Source organism: Arachis ipaensis, chromosome B10 (genome assembly GCF_059453495.1).
Source record: "Arachis ipaensis isolate K30076 ecotype BB chromosome B10, ASM5945349v1, whole genome shotgun sequence".
Classification (NCBI taxonomy): Eukaryota; Viridiplantae; Streptophyta; class Magnoliopsida; order Fabales; family Fabaceae; genus Arachis; species Arachis ipaensis.
In genome coordinates, this window is record NC_142435.1 from 150,067,632 (window position 1) to 150,094,375 (window position 26,744).

The window sequence follows — 26,744 nt, forward strand, 5'->3', positions numbered from 1 at the left end:
CAGCCAATTATAACTAATTAGTAATTTTTTTAAAAAAATATATAAATTTAAATTATCATAAAAAAACATTTAAATTAAATAAAAAACATTCAAAACCAAATAAAAATCTAAATGCTACAAGAAGAAGAAGGAGGAAGAAGAACATCAATATAAAAAGAATATCCAAAATCTAATAAAAAGAAATATTTAAAGAATAACAAAAAAAATATCTAAAACTTAAGAAAAATGAGATATCCAAAAATTATTTTAAAAAATTCAAAATCTAAAAAAACGAGACACTCAAAATTATTCGAAAAACAACATTTGAAAAACAACATTTGAAGACTAAAAAAAGACACATTTAAAATTATTTTAAAAAATTATCAAAAACCCCAAAAAAAAAATATCCAAAATCTAAGAAAAAAAACATCCGAAATTAATAAAATAAATCATCCAAAACCAAGAAGATATTGTGCGAGGAGATGGAGAGGAGGTCGCGGCTAGAAAACTATTCCAATGATGTGGCGAAACAAGGCGTCCTTTTAATATATCTAATTAGCCTTTTAATTAGATAAATCATAAAAAAATTGTCAATTAGTCACTTGAATTTGACATAGCATAATAGTAAAAAATTATAAAACTACCAATACATTAAAAGGCTATCTTGTTATATATATTTATATTAAACTTATATGACAATATAAAAGTAAAAGATTAATAAGTAATTATCCAAATCTAAGAATTTAAAAATCGAATACTTTGATTTTTTAGAGTTCAAAATACATGAAACAATCTCGAATGTTTTTCTTTATTAAACAATACAATCTTCATCCAATTTGCTTAACATTTCTCAGAGTTTAAAAATATCAAACCAATCCTGAAAAAAAAAAATTAAAAATTTCAAAACAGTCATTTTGATTAAATGAATCAAATTAGAAAAGGACTATATTGTCTAAGAGAGATGAACACTATACACTATTTTGTATATTTTAAAATTTAAAAGATTAAAATATCTGATATTAAATCTCAGAAATTAATTTGGATAATTAATCGAAAATTATTCAATTAGATAAGTAATAAAAAAATTGTACCAATTAATCATTTAAGTTGATGTGACATGATAATAAAAAGTTAAAAGATTACGGATGTATTGAAAGAGTTACTTAGTCTCTGTTTTAATATATTATAAATAGATGGTATAAGTTTCATGAGATTAGCCTCGAGAAAAGACAAGAGGCACATGGTTTTCCATGACCAAATTCGGATATCACCTGTACATTTGATATTGAGAATTAATGTCTTGGAAAACAACCTCCAAAGAGGCTAAATCTATGTCAAAACCAGTACTCTGCTCTGCATACTGCATATATAGATGCTCTTTAGGAGAAGTAGGAAGGGGGAGAATTTCAGATATCTCAGGTAAATCTGGTCTAGGTGGAGAAAATATTTCTGTCTTCTTCATAGTGTAGTAGATATCAGCTACGAGAAGCCACGCCAGATCAGGATCAACAGATGCAAGCCCATGGAGGGCATTCAGAGAAGCCTTGCGGAGTCCAATAACGCTGCTACAAGCTATCCCTACAACTAGACCGCTTACTTTCTTTAGAACAAGTTGTAATGCTGGGGCGCTTCTCTTATTTTGGCACAATTCTGCAATCATGTTAAGCAGTGCAATCTGAACCTTGATATAGGAAGTCTCAGCCAGTGAATCCTCTGAAGTCATGGTACTGCTTCTATAAGGAAGTAGTAAAGGGGTCTTTTCCTTGAAATAGGACTTCTGAAATGAGGATGTGGTAAGAAGTTTCCAAAAGTGCCTCCCATCAGTTTGGAAACGTCGTGTGAAGAAATCTCCTCCACAGATTTGCACCAGCTTGCTGATAACACACAAACATCTTCTGACAGCCTGTCAAAAATTAGTTGCATTCAATATGTATCTTTAATGCAGTTAAGAATCAACTGTGATTGAAAGGGTTAGTTGCGTTACTGGGCCACTGGTTGAACAGTGTGACCCGGATATAAATGAAATAAATATTTAAGTTATATGATGGAACGCATGGTAATTTGGCAAAGTACGACGCTTAACAAGAAAAAGGTCCATGAATGACTCCCAGTTTCAACAATTATTGAAAAAACCCAGCTTGATCGAGCAGAAGCGACGGCATGGTCCAGTTTGATCCTTCGGCCAGTCCGTTGTCAAAATATGATAGTTCGTCTGGGTTTGACCAACTTTGACCAGTTATATGCATTCCCGGTCTAATTGCAAAACTGACCCAGACCACCAACTGGGTCAGCAGTTTCCAGTTTGAACTAGCCATTTAACAACTGACTTCAGGTCATCATTTACACCCAGATATTGATGACAGAATTGAAAACCTAATGCTAACGAGGAGAAAAAAAAATTCAGAGGGATTGCTCACCACTGGGTTCCTGTTCTGAATACAAGTTACCAGGAATGGCCATATTTTATTCATTGCTGGTAGCAGCCTATTTTCATCAACACCTTCTTTAGTAGCGTCCAAAGAATCCTTCAACTGATACAACGATAGTGATTGTAGCATTTCTTCTGTTGCTTCTCTAATTTCTCTTTCATGTTTATATGTTGCTTCAACTTTTGCTAATGCTAACATGGCATCCTAAAACCAGAAAAGATCCAAATAGCAACAAGGGAAATAAAGATAAATTGATTGTTTTAATTGAACTCCCAAAATAATCAATCATTATCAAAGAAAAGAGTAAAGGACATCATTATATATTTATCAAAGAAAACAATAACTGACAAGCATTTTCCAACACTTGCCATTTGTGTCAACATCTGCATTGTAATAACCCGATGTTTATGGAATATCTATCGACTACCAAATATATTCATCATCCCTGTAATATTTGTTGGATTGCTCAGGAGTGTTCATATCTTGCCTAGCTGTGCAAGTTCCTTTACTTTCTTAAGGCCTGGATAACTAATTACTATCAACGATGCTAATTAATTAATTAATGATTCCCTTGTAGACTTAAATTGTAACTATAAAGGGGATAGGGTGAGGTTTCATGCACATTTTTCTTCCTAAAATATCCTTTTTCTTTACTCATTTATAAAATATATTTTGTTATTCTTAAAACTTGACCAATCATTAGAAGAGCAACATACTTATTATCTTGACTAATTTCACTTTTTTTTTATTATTTATACACATTTGATTTAAAAAAAAAAAGTGAATTAATCCATTAGTAGGCATCGAGGCAATCAATAATCTTTACTTATTTTCACCATCGCTAATTTCCTCTTCCACGCGTTACTTTGTAATTTGTAGCTGTCAATGTCCATCACAACTTTAGACCTTTTATCTATGTTTTCTGGTTAACACAACTCAAACAGTCATAGCAGCATGAATGTCTACCAATTAGTGAAAAATCAACAAAACTGCTTCCAAAATCCAAAATGATAAGAATAATACACTTATAATTCCCATAAACTACGTCAATTGCAATAAATTGAAGTGATAAAGCATTTCAATTTCAACAAAATGATACCTCAATTATATCCAGGGAAGCCAAACATATCTCTTGCTTGTATGAAGCCAGAAGAGGGGTTGCAGCAGTAACACATGAACCAGCAATAGAACCAACTGTTTGTCTATATCTTCTAGAATCATTTAACTTGAATAAGATTATCTCGCACTGATCTACACGCAACGACTTCAATCAGTAAGAATCAAGGATCAACCATTGTTACTATAAAAAAAAAATCCACTAGTAACTGCTACTAATTGAAGGAATTATTTTGTATTTAGGTTACAATGCAGAATTCAACATCAAGTTTTAATGAGAACTATAAAAATTAAAACAGCAATCTTATAGGTGGATTCTGAATCTGAACCTTGTGAGGTTTCTTCTGCAGTTGAGATTACAGACTTGACATGTAAGGCAAGTGACTCTGCCTGTGGGGGCAATTCACAAGCTTCACGTTTTGAAGCCCTGGCAACTTCACTTACAGCCTGAAATCAAAGACAAGTATTGGTATCAGAATTAAGTTTTTTTTATTGTTTTACTTTTACCCATTCAGAGAGATACATGCTGAAGGGAAGTATAATGTCTTAAAACAAGTTTAGGCATAGTTGTTTCTGAAAACTTAACACTCAGAAACAGCTCTAGCATTGTGAGCACTATTCTGAACATTAGTAATTGGCGGGTGAGGGAGCTGGTGCTGGAATATGCAGTATGGGAACCAATACAGTCCATCTCTCCCTGATATAGTGATATGTCACAAGGAGAAGATCCCTAGTTGCCTGTGATTTGACTAAGTAATTGTAAGGCCAGAATTCAAAGAAACAGTGATTGTCTAGGCCCTAGGGCTACCGTAATAAATTTTTTAGTAATTTTAGGGTCATAAATCACATTATTTAGTTTTAAAAGATAAGGAGAATGAATACACATTATTTACTTTTAAAAGATAAGGAGAACGAATATTGAAATGTCCAACAGGAGAAATGCACAGACCTTGGCCAAATCCAACATGGTGCTGATCAGAACCATGGTAAGGAAAGGCATGCTACATAAGATTTGAGTACTGTGGAACAGCAAGAGCTGTAGCTCCTGAATCCGGATACTATGACGAATTGATCACAGATTCAGGTATGGCTATTAATGCCACATAGTTGAAACCGGAATTGGAAGGAGTAGAAACCCTAGAAGAAGCATGCTGAGAATGTGCATGGTAATGTGATGATGCAATGTAGAATGCATGGATTATATGGAGATGTACGTATATAATGAGGTTCATAATTATAGTAAGCTTGAATAGATGCAGGGGAAGTAGAGAAGTAGATTGCAGAAGGTGGAGATGAAGGACAGGTATAACAGCTGTTACGAAGCTAATAACTTAATAGGCTACCTAGAATACTACTAACTAGATGGTGACTAGTCTATCAGCTCTCTAGCCTTGCTTCTGCTTGCTGTAACTTCTTTAGCAATAAAATGAGGAGTATCTGAAGGCTGGTGTTCTCTAATATAGTAATATGCATATTGATAGAAACAGGTTGGTTTGTTCTTTTTGAGCATAGTTTAGCAGGTTTAGGGGGGTAGTACTAGTGCTAGTCCTAGTGGCGGCCTATAAATACTAGTGGTTAGTTAATTTTCAATTCAGTTAGAAAATTCTGTGAAGTCTGTTAGTTCAGGAGAGGAAAAATTCTCTCCACAATGTACTCCAATGAGGAATTGTGATTTGCAATCCCTAGTTCATCAATAAAATCCCCTAATTCTGCTATATCCCTGATCCTATCAACTGGTATCAGAAGTCCACGGATCCTGGAAGCTTGTGATGAATGGTGCAACCATGATCGGAGAAAATGGAAGGGAGAATGGATGCAATGGAATCATGATTTGACTGCTTTGAGGACCTGTGCCGCGCGCTGCAGGAGATGCTGCAGAGGATCGACGCGCAAGTGGATTCCATGGAGCAGGGTGTTCCGATCCGTCACGAACGGAGTTCTCCGGCATCGCACCAGGCCGTCGGTGGCTCGCATCAGAGCAGTGGAGAAAACTGGAACTCCTGATTTTTCACGGTGAGGACAATATGACTTGGACCGAGCATATGGAGCAGTTTTTCTTGCTCAAAGCAGTGCCGGAGGAGGAATGGCTCGCGGTGGGAGGCAACCACACCGACGCTGCAGTGGCAGTCCCTCCAAATGGTGTTACCACGTCACTTCCAACCTGAACGGTTGCAAAGTCCCTATCAATCGCTGTTGAGGCTGAGACAAACAGGCACTGTGTGGGACTTCGTTGATCAGTTTGTGCTGCACGCATGTCCTCTGCGAGGTCTCGCTCCAAAATTGTTGATTGACTTGTTTTTGAGTGGGTTGAAGCCTGAGGTGAGTCAGGAGTGCAGGCTGTTCTTGTTCCAGACCGTGGATGAGTTGATGGAGTTGGCGCAGAAGGTAGAGAATCGTAACATGGCACTGCGGGCTGCTCCTGGCCAGTGTGGGTACGCATATGACACAACTTCGTTACTAACAAGCCGGTACTTGCAGCAGCGGCGACGGGTCCGGCAAGCAAGGGTGCGGAATCAGGAGTGGAGCCTCCGAAACAGCAGGGAGTGCAGCACCTTAGCAATGAGGAGTACAAAGCTAAACGTGCACGAGGCGAATGCTTTTCCTGTGATAAACCATACTCAGCAGAGCATGTGTGCAAGAACAAGGAATTCAAATTGCTGGTTATGGAACCTAAGGCTGAAGAGCGGGGTTGGTTGGAGCATGAAGCCGTCCCAGAGGCAATGGAGCAATTGGAGCTCCTTTCCAGAGTTCCACCTTGAGGACAAGGTGGTTGTCCAGCGGGCAGAGTAATGGTAGAAACAGGTTTGTTTGTTCTTTTTGAGCTAGTTTAGCAGGTTTAGGGACAGTAGTGTTAGTCCTAGTGGCTACCTATAAATACCAGTGCTTACTTAGTTTTCAATTCAGTTAGAAAATTTTGTGAAGTTTGTTAGTTCAGGAGAGGAAAAAATTCTCTCCACAGTTGGTAGTTCCAACAGTGTACTCCAATGAGGGATTGTGATTTGCAATCCCTAGTTCATCAATAAAATCCCTTTAATTCTGCTAGATCCCTGATCCTATAACAACAAAACAAAACAAACAACAACAAAGCCTTGTCCCACTAAGTGGGGTCGGCTACATGAATCAAACGACGCCATTGTGCTCTGTCATGTATCATGTCTACAGAGAGACCGTTTACATGTAGATCTCGTTTGACCACCTCATGGATGGTCTTCTTAGGTCTTCCTCTGCCTTTCGCCCTTTGTCCATCTTCCATCTCATCCACCCTCCTGACTGGATGTTCTATCGGTCTTCTTCCCACATGTCCAAACCACCTAAGACGCGATTCAACCATCTTTTCCACAATGGGTGCTACTCCAACTCTCTCCCTTATATCTTCATTCCTTATTTTATCCAATCGCGTATGACCACTCATCCATCTCAACATCTTCATCTCTGCCACACTCAACTTATGTTCGTGCTCCCCTTTAGCCGCCCAACACTCCGTACCATACAGCATAGCCGGTCTTATAGCGGTGCGATAGAATTTACCTTTAAGTTTTAAAGGCACTTTTTTGTCGCATATAAAACCAGATGCACTTCGCCATTTTGACCAACCTGCTTGGATCCTATGATTTACATCCTGTTCAATCTCTCCATTATCCTGTATGATGCACCCAAGATACTTAAAACTTTTAACTTTTCGCAGGATGTTTTCTCCAATCTTCACCTCTATATTGGAGTTTTCCCTTCTCAGACTGAACTTACATTCCATATATTCCGTCTTGCTACGGCTTATGCGCAGACCATACACTTCTAGGGCTTCTCTCCATAACTCCAACTTCTTATCACATATAAAATTACAATTGTGAATGGTGACTCCTAGTAAGAATTTTCACGAGAAGCCCACACCACCAAAAGAATAAAGGGGCGAAGAATGAGGACATCTAAATAAATACAGTAAATAAGTAATGAGAAGTGAGAACACAATTTCACAATAAGAAAAAGAAATGTAGGCACACAGAGGAAACAAGTAAGTTAGCAACACACCTTCAAGAATGGAATTGTTAAATCAGGATGCTGATGTCTAGCTAGTATTTCAAGTTCCACTGAGACAGCATGCATCTGTTAAATTGCAAATCATGAGACCATAGAACTGTAATCAATAAAGTTTAAGCATGTCAGACAGCAATTCCTTACCTTTTACAACTATAAGCACAAGAGGAACACATGATTTCATAAATAATCTCTAAATAAATGCAATCACAAACATTTCCCAATACAGATTGAGCATTGTTAATATAATCAACCTTTGCCAATTTTTTTTTCTTTTTGGATAAAAAAAGAAACTTTCTTGGATATTTGAACAAAACAAAAAGAATAAAACAATGGAACATTGAAAAGATTGGATACTCGACATTTTTTCCACTTTGCTTTCCTAAATGGTCACTCATCGAGCAATATGTATGACTGAACCCCAGGGTTGAGAGTAAAGACAAAATCTTAAACAACCCCCATGGGGATGGTTTCAGAGTTTAGGAAGAACTTTTGTTCAAGTTTCATGGAAATAGTGTATCTACATCCTATTATATCAGTGATAATACTGCCAGAGGGTCATCTTCCGCTTTCCTTGAGCACCTGCTCAACCTATGTTAGAATACCTTTAGGATATTATAGATTTAAATCTAAGTATGCCTCATATTGATTTTATGTTTATTTAATTTGATATTAGGTTTATTTCATTATTACGATAAATACGCACTCCTCATCATACATCATATTGATATACATCTAAATATACAATATATTTCTAGGTTACCATCACAAATTCTAACAACCTAAACTCTGAATTCTCTCAGATCTTGCAAATATGCACTAGATTTTGGTCTTAGGTTCAGAAATTTCCTGATGGTTTCTAAGCACCTATTTCAACTGAAGTACACTACGCATCATCTTCATGGAGCGTAACCAAAATGGATACAGCTAAGGCCTAAGGATATTCAAACACAACTGGCCTTTGGACTAAAGCTTTCAACAAGATATGGACCAAATCTTATAAAGAACCCACAGTAATATATATCTGCAGTTGGAGCTCTGCTGTACACAAGACCTGAAATTTCATTTAGTATGAACATGCCCTGACAGTTCACTTAGAACACTAGGCATGAGCTAGTGAAAAAGTTAAAAAGGCCAACAAACTTGTACTTCACCCCCGAACTAAGCACATTGAACCTAGTCTCTCTGTCAGGGAAAGGGTATTCCAGAACAATGCACTAATTGGCTTAAAACAGTACTAAGAGGAGATAATCATACCGGTTCATCCAGTAGAGGCAATATCTTGTGAGCCACTCCAATGTAGGAAAGTATGGATGCTAGCACATTTGGAACACGATGATTAAGGTCCAAATGACGCAACTGTCGACATATTGAATCAATCACGTAATCTGCATTTTCCAAAACTAACTGTCCAACCTACATAAAGACATATTTAGTAAGTTAACATCCATGGAAAAAGGTCTAAAATGTAAATCAAGATTATCATGGACAAACCAACCATTGGATAGCCAGACATGTCAGAAACTACATGCAAGACAGAATCTGCAGAATTTTTGACATGGAAATTTGGAGAACTGAGATTTTCCAGCAGCAAATAAAGAGAAGTATGAAGAAAACCGCTTGTAGCAAAATCTCTTCCAAGGCAGAGATTAAAGATTCCAATTCCGTCAATAATAACCTATTACGCAAATCACAAGGAAGATATCATGGAGGTTACAGTAATCTACTTTAGAGGATATGAACATGGTAATATCATCAAATGGATGAGAATAAACATGCCATGTCAGCTTCAGGGAAAAAATGTCTTACCTCATGTAGCATAGCAACATCCTGAAAGAAGTATAGACTAATATCTTCAACTGGAACATTAAGGTCCATGTCAGCTACTCTGCATTCAAGTGGTAAATTCCACACCTCAGCAGACAAATACTCATGTAAGATCCCACCAATGCAATCAACCAAATAACTCCTTATGACTTTATCCTTTGGCATGTTCCACAAAGATTCAGAAAATGTACAATCAAGTTTGTAAGACTGAGGCTGGACTCCTCTTTTAGTAGATCTATGGAACATTCTTGAAAAACCATTGATTGCTTGATCTGATAGACCAAATATAATCTCATTGAGCATGCACACAGCTGTGCTTGCTTGCCGCAATAACTGTCCTGAACCAGTCCTGTCATACCACAACTGCCAGCTTTCTTTATTGTACTCTTTCAAACGGAGCTCAGAAACCAATTTACGGAAGTAACCAAGAAGGGTCTCAGTCACATGTGACAGAAGCCCTTCACTTCTATCTATCAATGCCACAAAATGATAATAAACTCAGTAGATGTCATAGTAAAACACTCTCAGAGCAACAGGAGGAGAAAAAACACACTGAATTCAGAATCACCTGCCATTAAAGATAAACCAACGAGTCGGAGAATCCCAGCAAGCAGCTTGTATAGTTTAGGACTACCAACATAACTAAACCAAGGGGGCATATGAGGAAGTTCATAGTTCTTCTGGGGAGTTTTCAGAGGTTCTTGTATACTGTTTTCTTCAATAAGGCTAAACTTCGAGGATTCATATAAACCAGAATTTATACGAGGAAGTCCATAGTTGAAGAAACTAGCTCCAGACTTCAACTCAGTAATGGAGGGAAGGTATCCCATTGTTGAAGATCTACTTGTTGAAATGAGTGTACCAAGTGAACCAGAAAAAACTGAATTATGGCTTAGACAAGTTGCAAACACATCTAGGAATCTAGCAGCTCCCACCTGATTGCTTTTCAGGTATAAGAAATAAGAAATTTCCATGGAAAATAAATCAGAAAAGACTTTACTATGACTAAACTAAAGATGTGTAAAACAGATAAATAAAAGGCATCATGTTCTATCTGATCTCTCTTCTACTATGAGAGTATGAGAAGCATGTGATAACAAAGCCCAAACAACCTGGATTATATACAAGTAACATGTATATTATATTCTCTAGGTTGAACATGTGTTAGTCTTATCACCTTAGTACATTATTGAGAGTTATTGAGATGAGCTTATGCTAGTTATAACAAAAGATATCCTGATTTTTCAGAATTAATAGACACACAAGTTATTGGGCTGGGTTATACTAGTTACAGCTAAGGCCGCGTTTGTTTTGTGTATCTTTTAATATATAGACACAGAGACATAAACACTAAAGACATAGACACATTAAGACACAAATTTTTAAATTTGTTTGGTATACAAATACAAGTACAAGATAGAAGACACAAATCATAATCTTGTTAAATTTCAATATTACCCTTATTGTAAATTATTATCAGTACCACCACTACACAATTACCATCTCAACCAAACCACCACCATTAACAATCAGCCACCATCTCAATCAAAATCAATCACCAATAACAATCTAAAATTAAATAACAAATTTAATCCAACAAATATCAACAAAAAAAAATCAATCCAACAAAATTAATACAACATTATTTTAACAAAACTTAACCAAAATTCAAACAAATAAAAAATTAAAGAGTAAAGTATCGTTTTTGTCCCCAAGGTTTGGGGTAAGTCCTATTTGTGTCCCTAACGTTTATAAAAATGATTCAATGTTATCCTACTATCAATTATACTAACAAATCAGATTATATTTTTCAATTATTCTCACTTGGATGTATTCATTCTCAATTAGGTCTTACTTGGATGTGTTTGATTTTAATATTATACCCACTCTTTGTGTTTAGATTCAATTATCTCCTTAGAAAAGTGAATTATGTAAATGTTGTAGGAATTAGTTTCAACTTTTGATGAGCTATTTTTCGGAGTGGATCATCGATTCTATCCCAGACATTTGTATTCTAACTTTAAAAAAAGATTTTTAAAACTCAAACTAAAGCGTTCATGATGTGTAATTGACAGCAGGATAACATTGAATCACTTTTACAAACGTTAGGGATACAAATAGGACGATTTAAACGTTACGGACACAAATAAGATTTACCCCAAACGTTGGGGACAAAAACGATACTTTACTCAAAATTAAATTATACAAAAACAAAAAAAAATGGTGACAGAAGGGAGAACAGATCTGGAACATGATAACAGAAGGAAAACAGATCTGAAAACACGGTGCGCGAGAGAATGGAGAATGGATCTGGAAACATAGTGACAGAAGGGAGAACCGTTCGCAAATATGGATCGTCGACGAGATGTAAAGTAGAGGCAACAACTACGAAAGGTGACGGCAGCGAAGAGACAACCGTGAAGAGCAAAAAAGAAGCAAGGGGGAGAAAAGGGAGGAAGGGATGGGGGTGGTAGCGGTGGTCTAAATGGAAGAAAGGGAGGACAGGAGGTGGTCTGGGTGGAAGAAAGGCGGTGGTGGTCTGGTGACACGAAGAGAAGAGAGGCGACGGTGATTTGGGTGGAAGGAAAGGAGGAAGAGAGGCGGCGGTGGTCGGAGTGGCAAGAAGAGAAGATGAGAGGTTAAACTCTCTGTGTTTTGGGAGTGGAAGGGATGAAAAGAGATGGAGAAAGGAGAAGGATTTGAAGGGTAATTTTGAAAAATTAATGTTAAAAATATTGTCTATGTCTCAAGATCAGTGTTCCACCCCTTGGTGCTATACACAAATTTTGTGTCTCTATGTGCCTTTGTGTCTTCCCGTACCTATCAGAATTTTGTGTCTTACTAGCCAAACAGAGAACGAGTACTACCGTGTCTGTGTCTTGGGTAGACACACCCACAACCAAACGCACGCTAAAGGTATCCTGGGGAGCCTTACTCCTTTGAGTACTTTCAAAGTCAAGGATTTATGCTCCCAATAAACAATTCTCTTTTGCGTGTTTATCTGTGAGTTGTGAATAAAATCAATAACACCTCCTCCTGACTGCATACCCAGCATTAACAAACAAGAGAAGTTACAAACAATCCATATCACAGCACAAACACTTCAAAAAATAAAGCACATAGTAGTTGGAAGCTGTTAGAATGATAGGTACAGTTTGAAACCCTTGGTAAAATATGATCTACCTCAGCCCACATGAGTTTGTTAAGAGGGATAGTAGAAAGGTAAAGAGAAAACAAAAACGAGGAAGAAGGAAAATAAATTCACTGGAGGAGTCATATAATGATGATCCTCAAATACTTATGCCTACAGTGATTATATAAACCTTGTCCCCTTGAGCCTAGTGTATTTACTTAGCATGCACTATTAACCTCATTCTCAATACCATAACACTTTCCCAATTACCTAGTTTTCCTAGTTCTTTAACTTACCCCAACATAAAAGAAAAACTTTTTTAGCAATCAAAAGTTTCCTAAATCAGTATCGCGAAAGTGGATCTACCAAACAAAGCCCTATTCCAATGTCAATGATACAGATGTCCTGTCATTAATTTATCTTTCCATGTTAAACTTACCACTTTGTAACACAAGATTCATATTAGGTTCTTCCGTGGTTCTTCCATTTATTACATGTCGGTTACTGACACAGACATGCGTATTTAGGGAAACAGAAACATATAATATAGGAAGAACATACAGGAGACTGGAGATGATCCACCAACAGATGAGGACCAGAATAAAATATTAGTGTTAGTAACTGCTGAGCATGTAATACTGCAAGTGACTCCTCATTTCCAAGGATCATTTTGGGAAGCTTTTCAAGGTGCCTGAATTAGGAATAAATAATATTGCAGAATAAGAAAAAAGAAAAAAGGAGTCTGTCATCAGAATATGTATTTGTGCACAAATAGAAGGAAGCACCTGATAAATATCTCTGTAGCATCATGTTCTATAAGAGCTTTTGAATGTTGTGAGAAAAATAACGAATCAAGGAAATCTTGAGCAGTTAAAGACACATCATCAGAGTCATCCACAACTAAGGAACATAAGCACTCCTGAATCATTACCAAAACAAATTAAAATAAAACCAATTAACAACAGAAGATTACCAATAAAATACTCTAAAAGCCAAACGCAATAAACTAAGATCGGAAGGGTAGGGGTGAAGCAAATAACCATGAAAAGAAAATGAATTACCTCGACAGAATTGTTTATAAAATTTCCATAAACGCGACTATAAAAATTATCAAATGACTCTAATACAGTCACTAGATTAAATAACCTTTTGATGAAGAAATTAAAACAAATAATGAGCTAATTTAAAAACATACTACCCAGATGATGGAACATGAAGTCGCATTGTATCAAACATATGAAATGAATGTGTTTGTAAACAATATTCCAATAGAAAATTGGGGTAGAAAAGAAAGGTAATCGAGTGAAAGAAGAATTCTTAATAAGAATAGCTAAAAAGTTTTAGATGTACATTCCCCAATGTATTGGACCAAAAAATTGAAACCAAAGACAACCCATGCCCCCTATTCCTCTACTGACCAATGAGATAGACATGGATAAAACAAGTTATCCAACAGTGAATATCTTTTCCATGATTGAGTGTTGCTGGCTAGAGAATTTTACTGTTCTCAATAGAAGATGAAAATTTATTATTGCAAAGGAAACAATATAGATAGAGAATCAAAAGAGAAAAGCAAAAGAACTAATTTGGACCCCAAAGCTCATCCTATGGTCAAATACTTCATTTGGATAGATATCCTTAACATAATACCAATAATATTTTTGGTGGTTTGGAGGCCACATAAGACTATTTTCTTTGATGTGTGTTATGTAGGGTGAATTCAGAATCAATATCACATTTGTTTTATGCATTGTCCTGTGGCCAACTTTGCCAACATTTCGTTTGCCATCTTTGGGGAGTGTTTGGTGTGCCATACCACAGTAGTTGTTTGACTAATTTTTCTTGCTTGTGGGAGAGCATAGGAAGCCAAATCTTTGAGGCATGTGCCCTATAAGCCATTATTTGGAGTATTTGGTTGGAGCATATTTCTCACATCTCGCATGGTAGATTTTTAGACATGCATGTTTCGTGGAAAAGTATTACACATTTGGCCTCTATTTGGTGTAAAACCCATGACAATTTTAGAGGAACTTCTTCTCAAGACATGTCAAGTTTGGAAACTATGCCTAAAATAAGTTTTTTCTATTGTTTGTTTTTTTCTATTGAGGGTATCTTGAAGGGTAGACTATTATGAATATTAAGACTCACTAGAGCAAGTTTCAGAATATATGTTAATTATAGGAAAAACATATGGATGGCACATTGTCACAAACCTAACAAACAGTAGTTCCAGATAAGCAGTTCAGAGCTCACCAAAAACATCAGTCTACTCTCCCCCAGTGTGTGACAGCATTCCACTAAGAGTCCTTTTATGGCATCAACAAGTCCTTTTCTCAACTTATGTGAAGGGTGAATACAGATCTGAGATTCGATGGTTTCATTGGTCAGTTAAAACATTAAATCACTATCATATCTAACTACAAAGAAAGCACTGAAACTCTAGATTCTGCTGAAACTAAAAATGTTAAGGAAATTAACAACAATAAAGCCTTACATGTGGAAAGGTTGCAGACAACAGCTTTTTTACATGTGCTGATGTTTTCTGCACCCAATCTTTTGTTCGATTCACATGAAAGGACGAGTTCTCCCGGTAAGGAGCAGTACTCTCCATTACTTGAAGTTGACTTCGTGTGCAAGGGATTTCCCTTGACTCAACACTTCCATCCTCCTCAGCTTTTATCTTAATGCTATCTTTAATTGGCAAATGACGAAGCTCCCTCAAAAGAGAACTACTGGATTTAAGACCATTTGAATCAAAGTTTGAAGTCACTTCATTATCCATGGCAAATGCATTAGCATCATCCTGAAGGACTAACATAAGAAACTCTGCTAAACCTCTAATCGCTTGCTCAATAGCTTCCATGCTTCCAGCTGCCCCACTAATCATTGTTTTTGCACCATGCAAGACTTTAGCAAATTGACTAACAACACCGGGTAAAAAGAAGGCTAATGCATCTGCAGAACCAACCTGCATAAGTAGGCCAATAAAATAAATTGATTATATGCATAAAATAAGATAGAGAAAGGCTGGCAAAATGTAGGAAAGAAAATATTGGCTCTGAAGGGATCACCAATCCCTTTGTCCAAAAAATAAAGTGACCAACCACAGCACCAAAAACACCACAAAAATTACCCAATCATAGGCTACAATTCTAGTTCACAATACTCCTTTTTTTCCCATTTGATTAAAGATGAATACCAATATGACGAAGAGAAGAATAACTACAGAAGATAGGAGGATACTCTTTAGTATGGGTACGAATAGTGACTGCAAGGTATATTCAGCATGCTATGCACACCCTAGCACGAATACACTCGAGCGCAAGCGCACATGCATGCACACATGCAAAAAGTATTGGCTAAGATCGGAACACAGTATAGCTTTGATGCATCTTTTAGTAAGTACAAAGTCTAATACAAAATGAAGAAGTATTAAAGAATTAAAGTGACCTATAGGAAAAGCTATAGACAGCAAAAGCACTCTTTATATTGCTAATTAGTATATAATCCTAATTCAAACTGATGACTACCTATGGTTCATAGATCACATTAGTGCTTTATAGAGTTATATGATGTTCATTTTAAGTGGTTCTGCTAGCCTGAAAGCATATGATTTTATAGATGCAAGAAAGGCAAAGTTAAATTGGAATTTTTAACATTTCAAGAATTTTTTATGCTTACTGTTATAATGGAATAAAATATCTTTTATTCTGGATATACTTTTTAGCCCTAAAACATGCATCTGACTGACATCAAAATATCAAATTAGTCACTAAAACATTGTTTATGTCCATCAGAGCCCCAAAATTTAAATGTGGACTTATGTCAGTTCTTTAACTATTTTGACACCAAATAAGTCCCTAGAAATTCAAATGCGGCATCACTCTGGTCACTGAAGAGTAAAGAATATATGTAACATCAAGCAAGTCTTCAGGGGAAAAAAATCGAACTTCATCTAAAAGAGGGAGATCAAGTGAATGTCACATGTATCTTTCAAGGACCAAAGTGATGTCATGTTAATGAAGGAGCTTATTTGATGTCAAAAACTTTTAGGAATTAAAGTGATATCATAGGTGAATTTCAATAACTTATTTGATATTGTGAGACTTAGGGCCTAGATTGATATCACATGAATCTTTTATGGACCAAGATGTTTATTTACTCAAAATTTTTTCCTTCTCTTTGTTTCACTAATTAACTTGTTTGTGCACCACCTCCCCCCTCTATTACCTTATTTTTGAGCAGATACTAACTCTCCTTTGAGATCTATGAATTCTCTTCAAAAGAAATAAATAAATTTAAAAAATAACTATCATAACCTTCCCAAATAACCTGTCCTAAAATTACCTTAGCAACCAGTACCCGCAGAGTTTTGAATGCTTCAATTCGAAGTCTTGCAGAGCCCTTTTGTCCCCTTGCAGCCTCTGTATCGGCAGCCTTTTCATAAAACCAAATTGTTACTACAGACTAACAATATCAGGTAACCAACTTTCAATAGCAAGAAGACAGGGAGGTTTGCATCTAGATCCCCAGTCTTGATCAATATATAACATAATGCACTTACAATTATGCACTTAGAATATAGTTTGGTTATTCTATTACAAAATGTAGCCAAGAGCCTAAGAACCATTTTGAAAGAACTGAACCGTGTTTCTCCAAGAAAATTAAACCAAAAACAAAACAAACAAAATTATGTCAACATACTTTGAGAAGAAGTGAAAGCCAATGTCCAACAGCAGCTGATGCACTTTGAGATCGGAGAAATGCAAGTAAACATTCTTCTGACTCTGAACCAGATTTGAAACATTTATGATGGATTGCATCATTATGAAGGTCATCTGAAAGTGCAGGCATGCCAGAAATTTGTTTACATGAACAAGACACATCAGAACAGGGAGATAAACCCATAAGCAGTGCCCTGAAACACAAAATAATTCCTTCACGAAACTCCTCTGAAGCCTCAGCAGGGGTAAGCAAGGCCCCATACGTTAACTTCTTTAATAGCACAACCATCTGTTAAAAAACATCACAATTGAGTTTCAATTTCATTTACTTTTCTCTTACACAAAAAAACACAACACAGCAAGAGTCAGTTTAAATAGCTGCTCAAGGCTAATTTCGGTGGGCTATGTCAACATGGAAAATCAATATACTTTGACTTACCAAAAATACCTCAACAAAACATTTTTCCAAGCACTCACTTGTTCAGAGACTAAATGTCTGTTGCACTTTACTTTTAAAACCATTTCACTATGATGAAATTATCCAGAAGTTCAAATCATAGCAAGTTTGCAAAGCAGTGTAAAGAAGCATTACAACGGATCACTTAAAGAAACCATGAGCTGAAACCACAGAAAGGCATATCTAATTGCATGAATATTCTCATTTGTTCTCAATTTTATGCTATAAAAATAATTAGAGATAATTCAATCTTGAGCATTATGATTGTAATACAATTTGGTCGTGCTTTAGCTTCAGGGATTGAAAATAAAAAATAAAATGCTTTCATGGATTAATAGAGTAAGCTCGGGAGTCTCAGCTAGGCTTAGAGAAAAGTATGAATAGAAACAACTTCCTAGGAGGACAGCTGTAACTAACTTAACAGTGAAAGGTCCAAACTACCAGTGTGGTAGCTCCCTCCCCACCGACCCCCCCCCCCCCCAAAAAAAAAAACAAACAAAAAAAGGCTACCATTCTCTATATAAACAGAGCAGTCACTCAATTGAGTCAATAAACACAATTTAGAGAAATATCTCTTCTCGCTTTCTTTCTCTACTCTGTCTTTTCAGTTCTGTATTAGGAATTTTCAGTTTATGCGAAGTGAACAAAACACATGTGCCCTAGATTCTTTTTTTTTTTTTTTCTTTTCCCCTAATGTTGAAAGTTCGTCATTACACATTTGACACACTACTTCTAATTAAGCCAATTTAAAGTAAATTAAATTCCAAAAGTAATATTTCATATTTTGTATAGAATCCAGACCACAGGCCAATCCACCTACCTGTTCCACAGACATCAAACAGCACTTCCTCAGAAGCTCTTGCAAACAGTTAACTACACCTTCAGCCACACTATCACTCACTTTCAGGGTTGAGTTTGGAATATCTGACATAGTAAACTTTTCTTGAGAATCAACTTTCTGAGTAGATCTGCATTGAATTGCTGCATCGAGAAGCAAAAGTAATGGAAACAAAGTGTAGCTGAAAGAAGAGAGACAAAACGAAAATTAACACCGTAAAAAAAAGTAGGCATCAAATAATCACAAGAAGCAATCCTATAAATTCCAAAATTCGGAAACAGGATTTCATTTGCCAAAGCAGCTAAATAAAAATACATACAACGAAAAACATAAGGATAACCGCATTTTCCTACTGGGTGGGACTAGGTAAATGACTGAACTACATTACTGTGTCCTGTTATAAACTATGTGTCACCAGAGTATTTAGCTATTGAGACTACTACCGGTAGTTCATCAGATATTCATGGATAATAAAGTTATCATATTTGTAGAGAATGTAAAATAAATAAATAGTGAAGGGAAGTCGATACATACTCGAAGAAGGGCTGCAAATTGGAGGGAGAAGAAGTCTGAAGGAAGTGAAGGAGGTGAGTGATAGGAGCGTGGGAGTGAGTGACAGTGTGAGGGTTCTGCAAAAGCTGCAGAAGTTGCAAGGACAATGATTTCAAGCGTTGGAACGTGGCGCTTCTCAGAGGGTCATTTTCCATTGCAGGATTGTCTAAAATACCTTCCTCCATTTCCATCGCCAACCCTAGTGTCTAGTGAGTGAGTCCCTCGAGTCTGACGGTTCCAAGGGCCAAGTCGCGGGGCTGCCAAGCGTTCTCCGGCTCCCCCAACGCAATCGTTCTGAGCATTCTCGACTTCTCTTCTCTTCTCTTTTCTAAGTTTCTGCTTTCATTCTGGTTTTTCTTTTATATATATATATATATATATATATATATATATATATATATATATATATATATATATATCTGTGCTGTTTTGTTTTGCTTTGAAATTTTTACCAAATGTGTAAAATGAGTTATTTATTTGGCCCAATATGAGTTAAAAAATAAATATTCAAGATAAAATATTACTAATTTTTTAAACACAATACATCTAGTCACCAAAAAAAAAAACACAATACATCTATACTATTCAGAATAACCATCCGAATACCAGGAATAATAAACATCTGATATCTACTGAATCGAACATCTCTAAACGGCTAAACCCTTATTATACATATTGTACAAATACTCCATTAATTCCTTATACTTTCTTATAATATATTTGTGAGAAAAAATATAAGGCAATAAAAATGTTAGACCCATTAAAACATTTTATATAATTCTGGGCTTAATAAAAGCCCAAAATATTTCTATACCAAAAAAACACCCATAACATTTTGACATAAGGCAATAAAAATGCTAGACTCATTAAAACACATTTTCATGTGATTCTGTGTTTAAAATAAAAGCTCAAAACTTTTTTTTTTTCTTGATAATTGTAGTTTCAAACTTTCAATCTAAAGGTTCTATGTTATCATTAAAAAAAATTTTGAATGTTTCAAATACTTATTTTAGACTTTTTTGAAAATTTATAAGTTATTAGATGACTTTATTTTATTCCATATTGAACGTGAATCAATATTTGACTTAATTAAGGGATAGAATATTATTATTAAAATTATTTTTTTTATTACGGTTATTTTGAATTTTTATGAAAGATGTTTAAAAGCGGATTTTCCTGAGAAGAAATTTATTTATTCTACATTGAAATTTTTGTTTTATTTAAATTTAAACTATAAGGATTTACTTCTCAATCAAAAGTAACAGTGGACATGCGAAACGAATAAGAAATAAGAATTTTAACTCAGGGTACCCACATATTCGAGTAGAAATGTCATTCCTAATAACACCCCTCAAATAAATAAGTTCTATTACTTTTAATAAATTTTTTAATAAACATATTGGATAAATAAATTCTTAACAAATTTTATTATAACACAAATTAATTTTTTTTATGGAGAAATCAATCCATTTTGAAAACCATAAAAATTTATTGAAAATTAAAGTATTTGATTTTTTATTTAAGGACTAATATAGGTATTTACTCAAAACTTAAAAAGCAAAAGGTAAAATTAGAATATTTAAAGCTTACAAGTGGTTAACAATAATAGCCAAGAAGCAATAGCTCAAATGGCATAGTCTCCCCATACTCAATTAAGAGGTTGCGGGTTGCGAGTTCGAGTCTTCTATCTTTGGTAAAAAAAAAAAAAAAAAGTGGTTAACAGTAATACCATACACTTAAAGTGGTTTATTTGCATTGAAATTTTTATAACTCAAAAAAACTGAAAGTCCGATTTGTTAGTGACAAATTCGAAAATTAATCTCCATATCAGAAGAAAACACCTATCTTATCCATGACCATGCATAGCACACACATTACGTCCATATCTAAAAAAATCAACCCCATACATACTGAGCCAATTATTGTATTACTGAAATAAACGCTCGACTGAAAGTCTGAGATTGAAAAAAACTTTGATGCTGAGTGCAATGCACATTACAAAGCATAGTTTTCCTAAAACAAAAAATAATGAATCAAATGATCTCTGTTCCCGCCTTTAGATATGAAATGATATCCATATGCTTTAGACACATGGAATACAATAAAACGAAACTCATAAGTCACAACATATAGAAGGTAATGCTGCGCCTATAAATATTTTTAACATCCAACTAAATTGGAGCGAATAACGCAAATAAAAAAACACACTTATAGACACTTGGTTAAACTTGGTTACAATGACTTGTTCATCTAGCATTTATGGTCTAACGGTCAAAGTCAAACACTATATATTATTACCATAACCCTCTCTCTACAATTAAAGGAATCCCATTCCTCAAGTATCCCTACCAAGTATCAACACACTTCGGAGAAAACTTTCGTTCTTCCATAGCATAAACACCCTAGTTCTAGTCCTCAAATGTCAGTTAACATTGTCCATGTACATATATATATCAATCTCAGCTTTTTATTACAAACAAATTACTAGTGTACAATCCATCTGATCTCATATTCACAAGGTTCTGAGCCTGGTTCTTGCTCTCGATAATGTTGTTACAGATACCCAAGAAAATATTAAGCCTACTCCTGCACAAGTGAAAAAGTGTCAGCATATTTAAATATATTTCCAATACTGTATATTGTTGGCAAAACCATAGCTCTAGCTTACAATGATTTATATTATACAAATTGGTAACCACAACCTACCATTTTTTGTTTCTTTCTTCTTTTTAGTTAGAGCTGGGGAGGAGACTCAGGCTCTGAACCACAATGCGAAGTATATGATGACATCGAATCTTCCTTCGATATAGCTACGAAGTTCAAAGGTGCAGTGGACAATCTTCTCATTTCCTTAAAATATCCATTCTGGCGGCCAGAGTAGGAACGAGGTGTAAGTAGATCGGATGATCCACCACCACTAACAGAGTTACGGCGAGGTGTAGGAGGCATAGAAGAACCATTGCCGTTTGCTCGATACCCATTTGTCTTCCTAAAGCTGTTACTTTTGCGTGGACTAGGTTTAGACCCATACATGGCTTCCTTTTGATTAAGGAGTAGATCTTGCAGCTTCTTTTGGTCCTGCAAGATTCAATAAAATACATAATAAATGTTTTACAAATTGTGAAACAGAAATTAAAAAAAAAAAAAAAAAAAAAACTTTTTTTTTAATTGGTATCTTGTGAAATACGTAAGCAGATTAACTGGTCAAAACATAAGTTATTCACAGATCAATTTGTGGAGGAAAAGTATAATTATACCATTTTTTATACCCCAAAAGACAATGCATAGAGGAAATACAGATAAACAGGTAAACCTACCCTGCATCGTCTCTTTTCTTCTTCTTTCAGTTGTCTGGTAAGCTTATAATCATCCAAAATTGACACCAAGCGTACCTACAAATAGTATCACAATTAGATTTACCTTCCATCAAAGAACATGGTGGTAATTTAAAAAAACAAAAAACAATAACAATAACAAAAACAGAAAAACTAGAAACATTTAAGACCACTTCAAAGCTCACCCCATCATATAGAAAATGAGTCTTGTTTTCATCTTCCCAGATTAATGTTTTATTTATAAGATTGTCAACCATTGCTGCAAAGAGAACAAAACTATTACACAGGTTCAAATGGAACTCTTGATAAACATACACGGGATTTCATTAATTAAGGCAATACCTGGAATTTTGCTTACAGTAACTCTGGCTCGCTCTGCACGTTTAAGGCTAATGTGGGCACCTCTCCCAGCATTGTACCGATTGTCATCCTGAAATTCATTGAGATTACTTTTAGAGTTGAGAGAAAACACAATATTTATTCAAACCAAAAGACTTGAAGTCCATAGTCAAAAAGGATAACTAATTCATGCCTTTAGTTAGTAGTAATATAGTATCCTAATTGGCAGTACTGCCCGAATAAAAATACTGCATTGTAGTTGCCACATCAGATCAATTAAGTATGAGTTTGAACAAGATTATAACAAATAAGAAAGGGCCAAAAGCTGGATAAGAAAAGGAGAAAGTATGAACAGTATGAAAATTTTTATGATTCTGAAATTTTTGTCCCACTCCAACCTTTTTCTCTTTTTCACTCCAATATCACTTTAATTCACTTAAAAATATAGTAAGTTTTACTGTGGATTACTGGATTTGCACAAGTTGCATTGACTCCATGCAAGAATCTCCCTTGAATTTAAATGAAAAATGAGGGCCAATACCCAATAAGATATCAATATAGAATGCCACCATATACAATGAAACACAAGTTCGGACAAACAAATAACAACAAAGTATTTAAGCAGGAAAATGAAAAGGCAAAACCCTGGCTGGTCTGTATCCTATCAGGGTGTTTATGAATCTTGTAGAACAGAAGTTCAGGCTTACTTGATTATATTCATCAAGCCAATTCTCCTCTTCACAGGCAGAAAGCCACTTATCAATCCTATCTGTTATTTCCCTTCTGCTCAAAGCTTCCTCTTTTACCTTTAGTATCTGTGCTTCAATGTTAGCTAATAGTTCAGATGGATCAACTAGACCTGCATGGGATCAGCAAAATTCAGTAATGTGAGCTCTTTCCTAGGAAATTCCAAACAAAACCAGATTTGCCTAAGTCGCTGAGTTATGATACATAACAGAAAATTAATCTATAAAAGCAACAGGGAACAGGGAACATACCCGAATCTATTAATGCACTGGCTTTTTCAGCAGCAGTACTAATGTCGGGTTCAATATGAGTCAGTCTGCAAATTTCCTCTAACTCTGACCTCTTCTTAAAAACAAGTTCTTTCATTCTGCTTGCTTTTAGTTTGGTGAGCCTTTCCACTTCTGCTGAAGCCTGCAAAATGACATTTTAATTTGGTTCAAAACATAAATAAAATGGGGGTGGGGGTAAAAATCACAAAGTATTTACCTTCTCTATCATCTCTGTTGAAAGAACACCGCGTTCGGTGATCTGTGATTCTGCAGACCCAAAAATAGAGGTAACCCTTATAAAACTATTTCTCTCTTCTTTTGATGAGTCCATCAAATTCCAAAGTTCAAATAGTTGAGCAACAACATCCTTCAACTGCATTTAAAAAAAAGGAAAGAGAGAAAGAAAGGAAGAAAGTATACTTTAAATGTCAAGCTACAGTAGAGGAAAGAGCACGAATCGAAAGAAAAAACAACTAAGGATGGTGAATTTGAATCACCTTCAGGACTCGAGCTTTCCTTTCTGTTTTCAACTTGAGAATGGTCTGCTCCAGGCCTTCCAATGTACTATTGCTGATATTAGTGGCTTGTTCCACCTGAGTCCCGTGCAAACTTGGATGCACATTATCTACTGTCTGACCAAAATCCAATCCAAGCACACCACAGAGAGAATGCACCTCATTCACACATTGCAAGACCTTTTGAAGCCGGTCGGACTGCAAGAATCAAGCATAAAAAATGCACAAATGAGTCGAAAATCAAGAACCGAACTAACTGATACAAGGAAAGACCTTTAATATCATGAAAACACTTTCAAGCCAACTTTGTGTGTGTGTAACAGTGTAAGTATACAAGACACATTAGAAAGTAAGAAATAAGGGCTAAAGAAAAACATTTTACTATAGCCATACATACAATGATGGTTTCTGTTAACATAAAAACAATATGAATAGTGTGTAAAGAAATGTAAAGAGTGTTCATATGTGAGAAAAGAAAATTCATATGCATTAGCTGTTCAGAAGTCAAAAGTGATCTCATAATACATGCCTTTTCCTTTTGAAGACCACGGAGCTGTGTTTGATATTCATTTAGTCTTCTAAGTGACAAATCTTGTTCCTCTGTAACTGTTATGCTGCTTAGACCACTATTGAGAGGGTGATTTCCAGAAATCTCTCCACTAATTTTATCTATTTGAGCTCTTATATCTGCAAATTGCTTCAATCTTTCATCTTTCTTCTTCTTCAAATCTTCAACCAAGGGTGTGACAGATGCAAGCTTCTCCTTCAAGGATGCAGACCTCTTATCTGCCTTAATCTACAAGAAACAAAGACAAAATATAAGCACATGCAGTATACTCGGAAAAGAAAATATGACACCTCGCAGAGAGCACATACAAAATGATTTTCTTACCGGAGAATGAATATCACCAAGCGCAGCCATTAGCGTTGCAAGCTCGGCTTCCTTGGCGGCCACAGTTTGGTGGAAGCGTGCTTTAGTGTTTGCAGCCTCATCAACCTTTCTCCTGTATATATCCAAGCATTCCCTCTCCAGCTCCATTAACATTCGATCTTTCTCCAACTCGCTTTCCCCGATATCCTTCCATAGTTGCTGCACACATAATTCCGCTGTCTATCAACCCGACAAGAAAAGGAAAAGAAAAAACTATGTGCCAATTTTTTTTTTCCCACTTTCATTTTACTCTCATCTTCTTCTCAGCTAAACATAAAAGGCAAACCAATAATTCAACAAATTAACAAAGAAGCTTACCAAGGGCTTTACCAATTTCCCAACCAAACCATCCAGAGACTCATTCAAACTCAACTACTGAAATCTTTAAGAATTTGTGGTAACCCTTTCCAAAAATTAATCACTTCAAACTTTAGCCTTAAAAAGACGGAATATTTTAGGGAGAAAAGAAAACAAAGTTACAAAAGAAAGGGACTTTTTCAACTGAGGTAATAAAATAACCTATGAGTTATTCTATTTTTCAGAGAAAAAGTTGAGCTCAGGAGAGACACAATACATGATTGGCAAGAGAATACCCAAGTAGAAGAACAAGGAGAAAGGGGAAAAAAAGAGGTGGCACTTGTCATCATAAGCGAATAATTGTAAGAAGAGTGAAGTGAAAAAGAATAAAGAGAAAAGAAAAGTGGTTACCTCAAGTTCTCTTAGCAAAGCAGCGCAAGTAGTGCTTGCACTTATACTGGTGCTAGGACTCCCAATAGCCAGCATTGTAATAACAAGAAGAAGAAGAAGATCAAGTTGAAGAAAGGTTTTTGTTTGCAGCTTCAACTTCAAAGAAAGCAAGATTCAGAGACAAAACAAGAGACATGCCATGCCATGCGGTCTCTCCAGTGCCTCAAACAACCTGACCTCTCCCCAGATCTAAAGTTCTAACCTTTTTTGCCTGCTCTCTCTCTCTCTCTCTCTCTCTCTCTCTCTTCTGAAAAGGAAGCAAAGTAAGACTAAGAGGATCTCTCAAAATGGGGTTGTTTGGGGAGAGTTCTCACTTCTCTGGGGGCGGGGGAGGTTTCCCATGATTATTATTGTTGAAACCTTGGCCCAGTAAGAAAAAAACAAAACAAAAACAAAGGAGAAGAGACCAAATCACCAAAGGATTATGCAAAAGCAAAGAGGCAAAGAAAGAAAAGGATAATGCTTTTTATTAGGGCTCGGTTGTTAGAGGCTAAAATGCGCCAGAATGTAATGTACCAGCAAACAGTAGTGGAACTTGGAAGTAGCAGGTATAGAGAGATAGAGAGAGGGGGAAGGACCGGAACGTATTGGAATGGAAATAACATAAACATGGATCTGTATGTATTTCTGTATTGTGGCGTTGAACACTTGAACTATGAAATCAGAGGAAATGAAATGATGCTATCGTATTAGTGCTGTTATGTTAAATGTTAATATATTTATTAATTGAATTTTATTATCAATATAAAAGAATTTTATATAAATAATTAATTA

The 26,744-nt window shown here is 35.7% G+C and overlaps 2 protein-coding genes across 3 annotated transcripts; both read right to left on the minus strand.

The window, feature by feature from the left end:
- Positions 1-1,127: 1,127 nt before the first annotated feature.
- On the minus strand, positions 1,128-19,435 carry LOC107622643 (ARM repeat superfamily protein). 2 transcript variants are annotated; one of them, XM_016324622.3, is made up of 17 exons: positions 19,070-19,435; positions 18,518-18,716; positions 17,221-17,529; positions 16,864-16,953; positions 15,011-15,484; positions 14,770-14,877; positions 13,302-13,435; positions 13,078-13,207; positions 9,952-10,318; positions 9,366-9,853; positions 9,055-9,234; positions 8,814-8,972; positions 7,551-7,625; positions 3,854-3,971; positions 3,508-3,659; positions 2,397-2,612; positions 1,128-1,882 (listed from the first exon to the last, which is right to left on the minus strand). In XM_016324622.3, exons 1-17 carry the CDS (start codon positions 19,276-19,278, stop codon positions 1,247-1,249), a joined length of 4,044 nt encoding a protein of 1,347 aa, XP_016180108.1. In that variant the 5' UTR covers positions 19,279-19,435; the 3' UTR covers positions 1,128-1,246. The 2 variants fall into 2 exon arrangements, with proteins under 2 accessions (XP_016180108.1, XP_016180109.1); XM_016324623.3 differs by having other exon boundaries at positions 18,518-18,678; positions 19,070-19,406.
- Positions 19,436-21,273: 1,838 nt separating this feature from the next.
- Positions 21,274-26,675, minus strand: LOC107622932 (65-kDa microtubule-associated protein 6). The gene is made up of 12 exons (XM_016325012.3): positions 25,932-26,675; positions 25,185-25,382; positions 24,822-25,088; positions 24,275-24,490; positions 23,995-24,150; positions 23,760-23,919; positions 23,469-23,620; positions 22,765-22,852; positions 22,608-22,681; positions 22,405-22,479; positions 21,794-22,165; positions 21,274-21,673 (listed from the first exon to the last, which is right to left on the minus strand). Exons 1-11 carry the CDS (start codon positions 26,004-26,006, stop codon positions 21,821-21,823), a joined length of 1,806 nt encoding a protein of 601 aa, XP_016180498.1. The 5' UTR covers positions 26,007-26,675; the 3' UTR covers positions 21,274-21,673; positions 21,794-21,820.
- Between the last annotated feature and the right edge of the window lie 69 nt (positions 26,676-26,744).

Coding starts and splice junctions, on each gene's coding strand:
- LOC107622643 (XM_016324622.3), bottom strand. CDS start 19,278: ATGGAAATGGAGGAAGGTATTTTAGACAATCCTGCAATGGAAAATGAC. Junction 14,878..15,010: donor TGTCTGCAACCTTTCCACAT/GTAAGGCTTTAT, acceptor ATCGAATCTCAG/ATCTGTATTCACCCTTCACA. Junction 2,613..3,507: donor CTTCCCTGGATATAATTGAG/GTATCATTTTGT, acceptor TTCTGGTTTTAG/GATGCCATGTTAGCATTAGC.
- LOC107622932 (XM_016325012.3), bottom strand. CDS start 26,006: ATGCTGGCTATTGGGAGTCCTAGCACCAGTATAAGTGCAAGCACTACT. Junction 24,491..24,821: donor GTGGTCTTCAAAAGGAAAAG/GCATGTATTATG, acceptor TGATTCTTGCAG/TCCGACCGGCTTCAAAAGGT. Junction 24,151..24,274: donor GGAAAGCTCGAGTCCTGAAG/GTGATTCAAATT, acceptor TTTTAAATGCAG/TTGAAGGATGTTGTTGCTCA.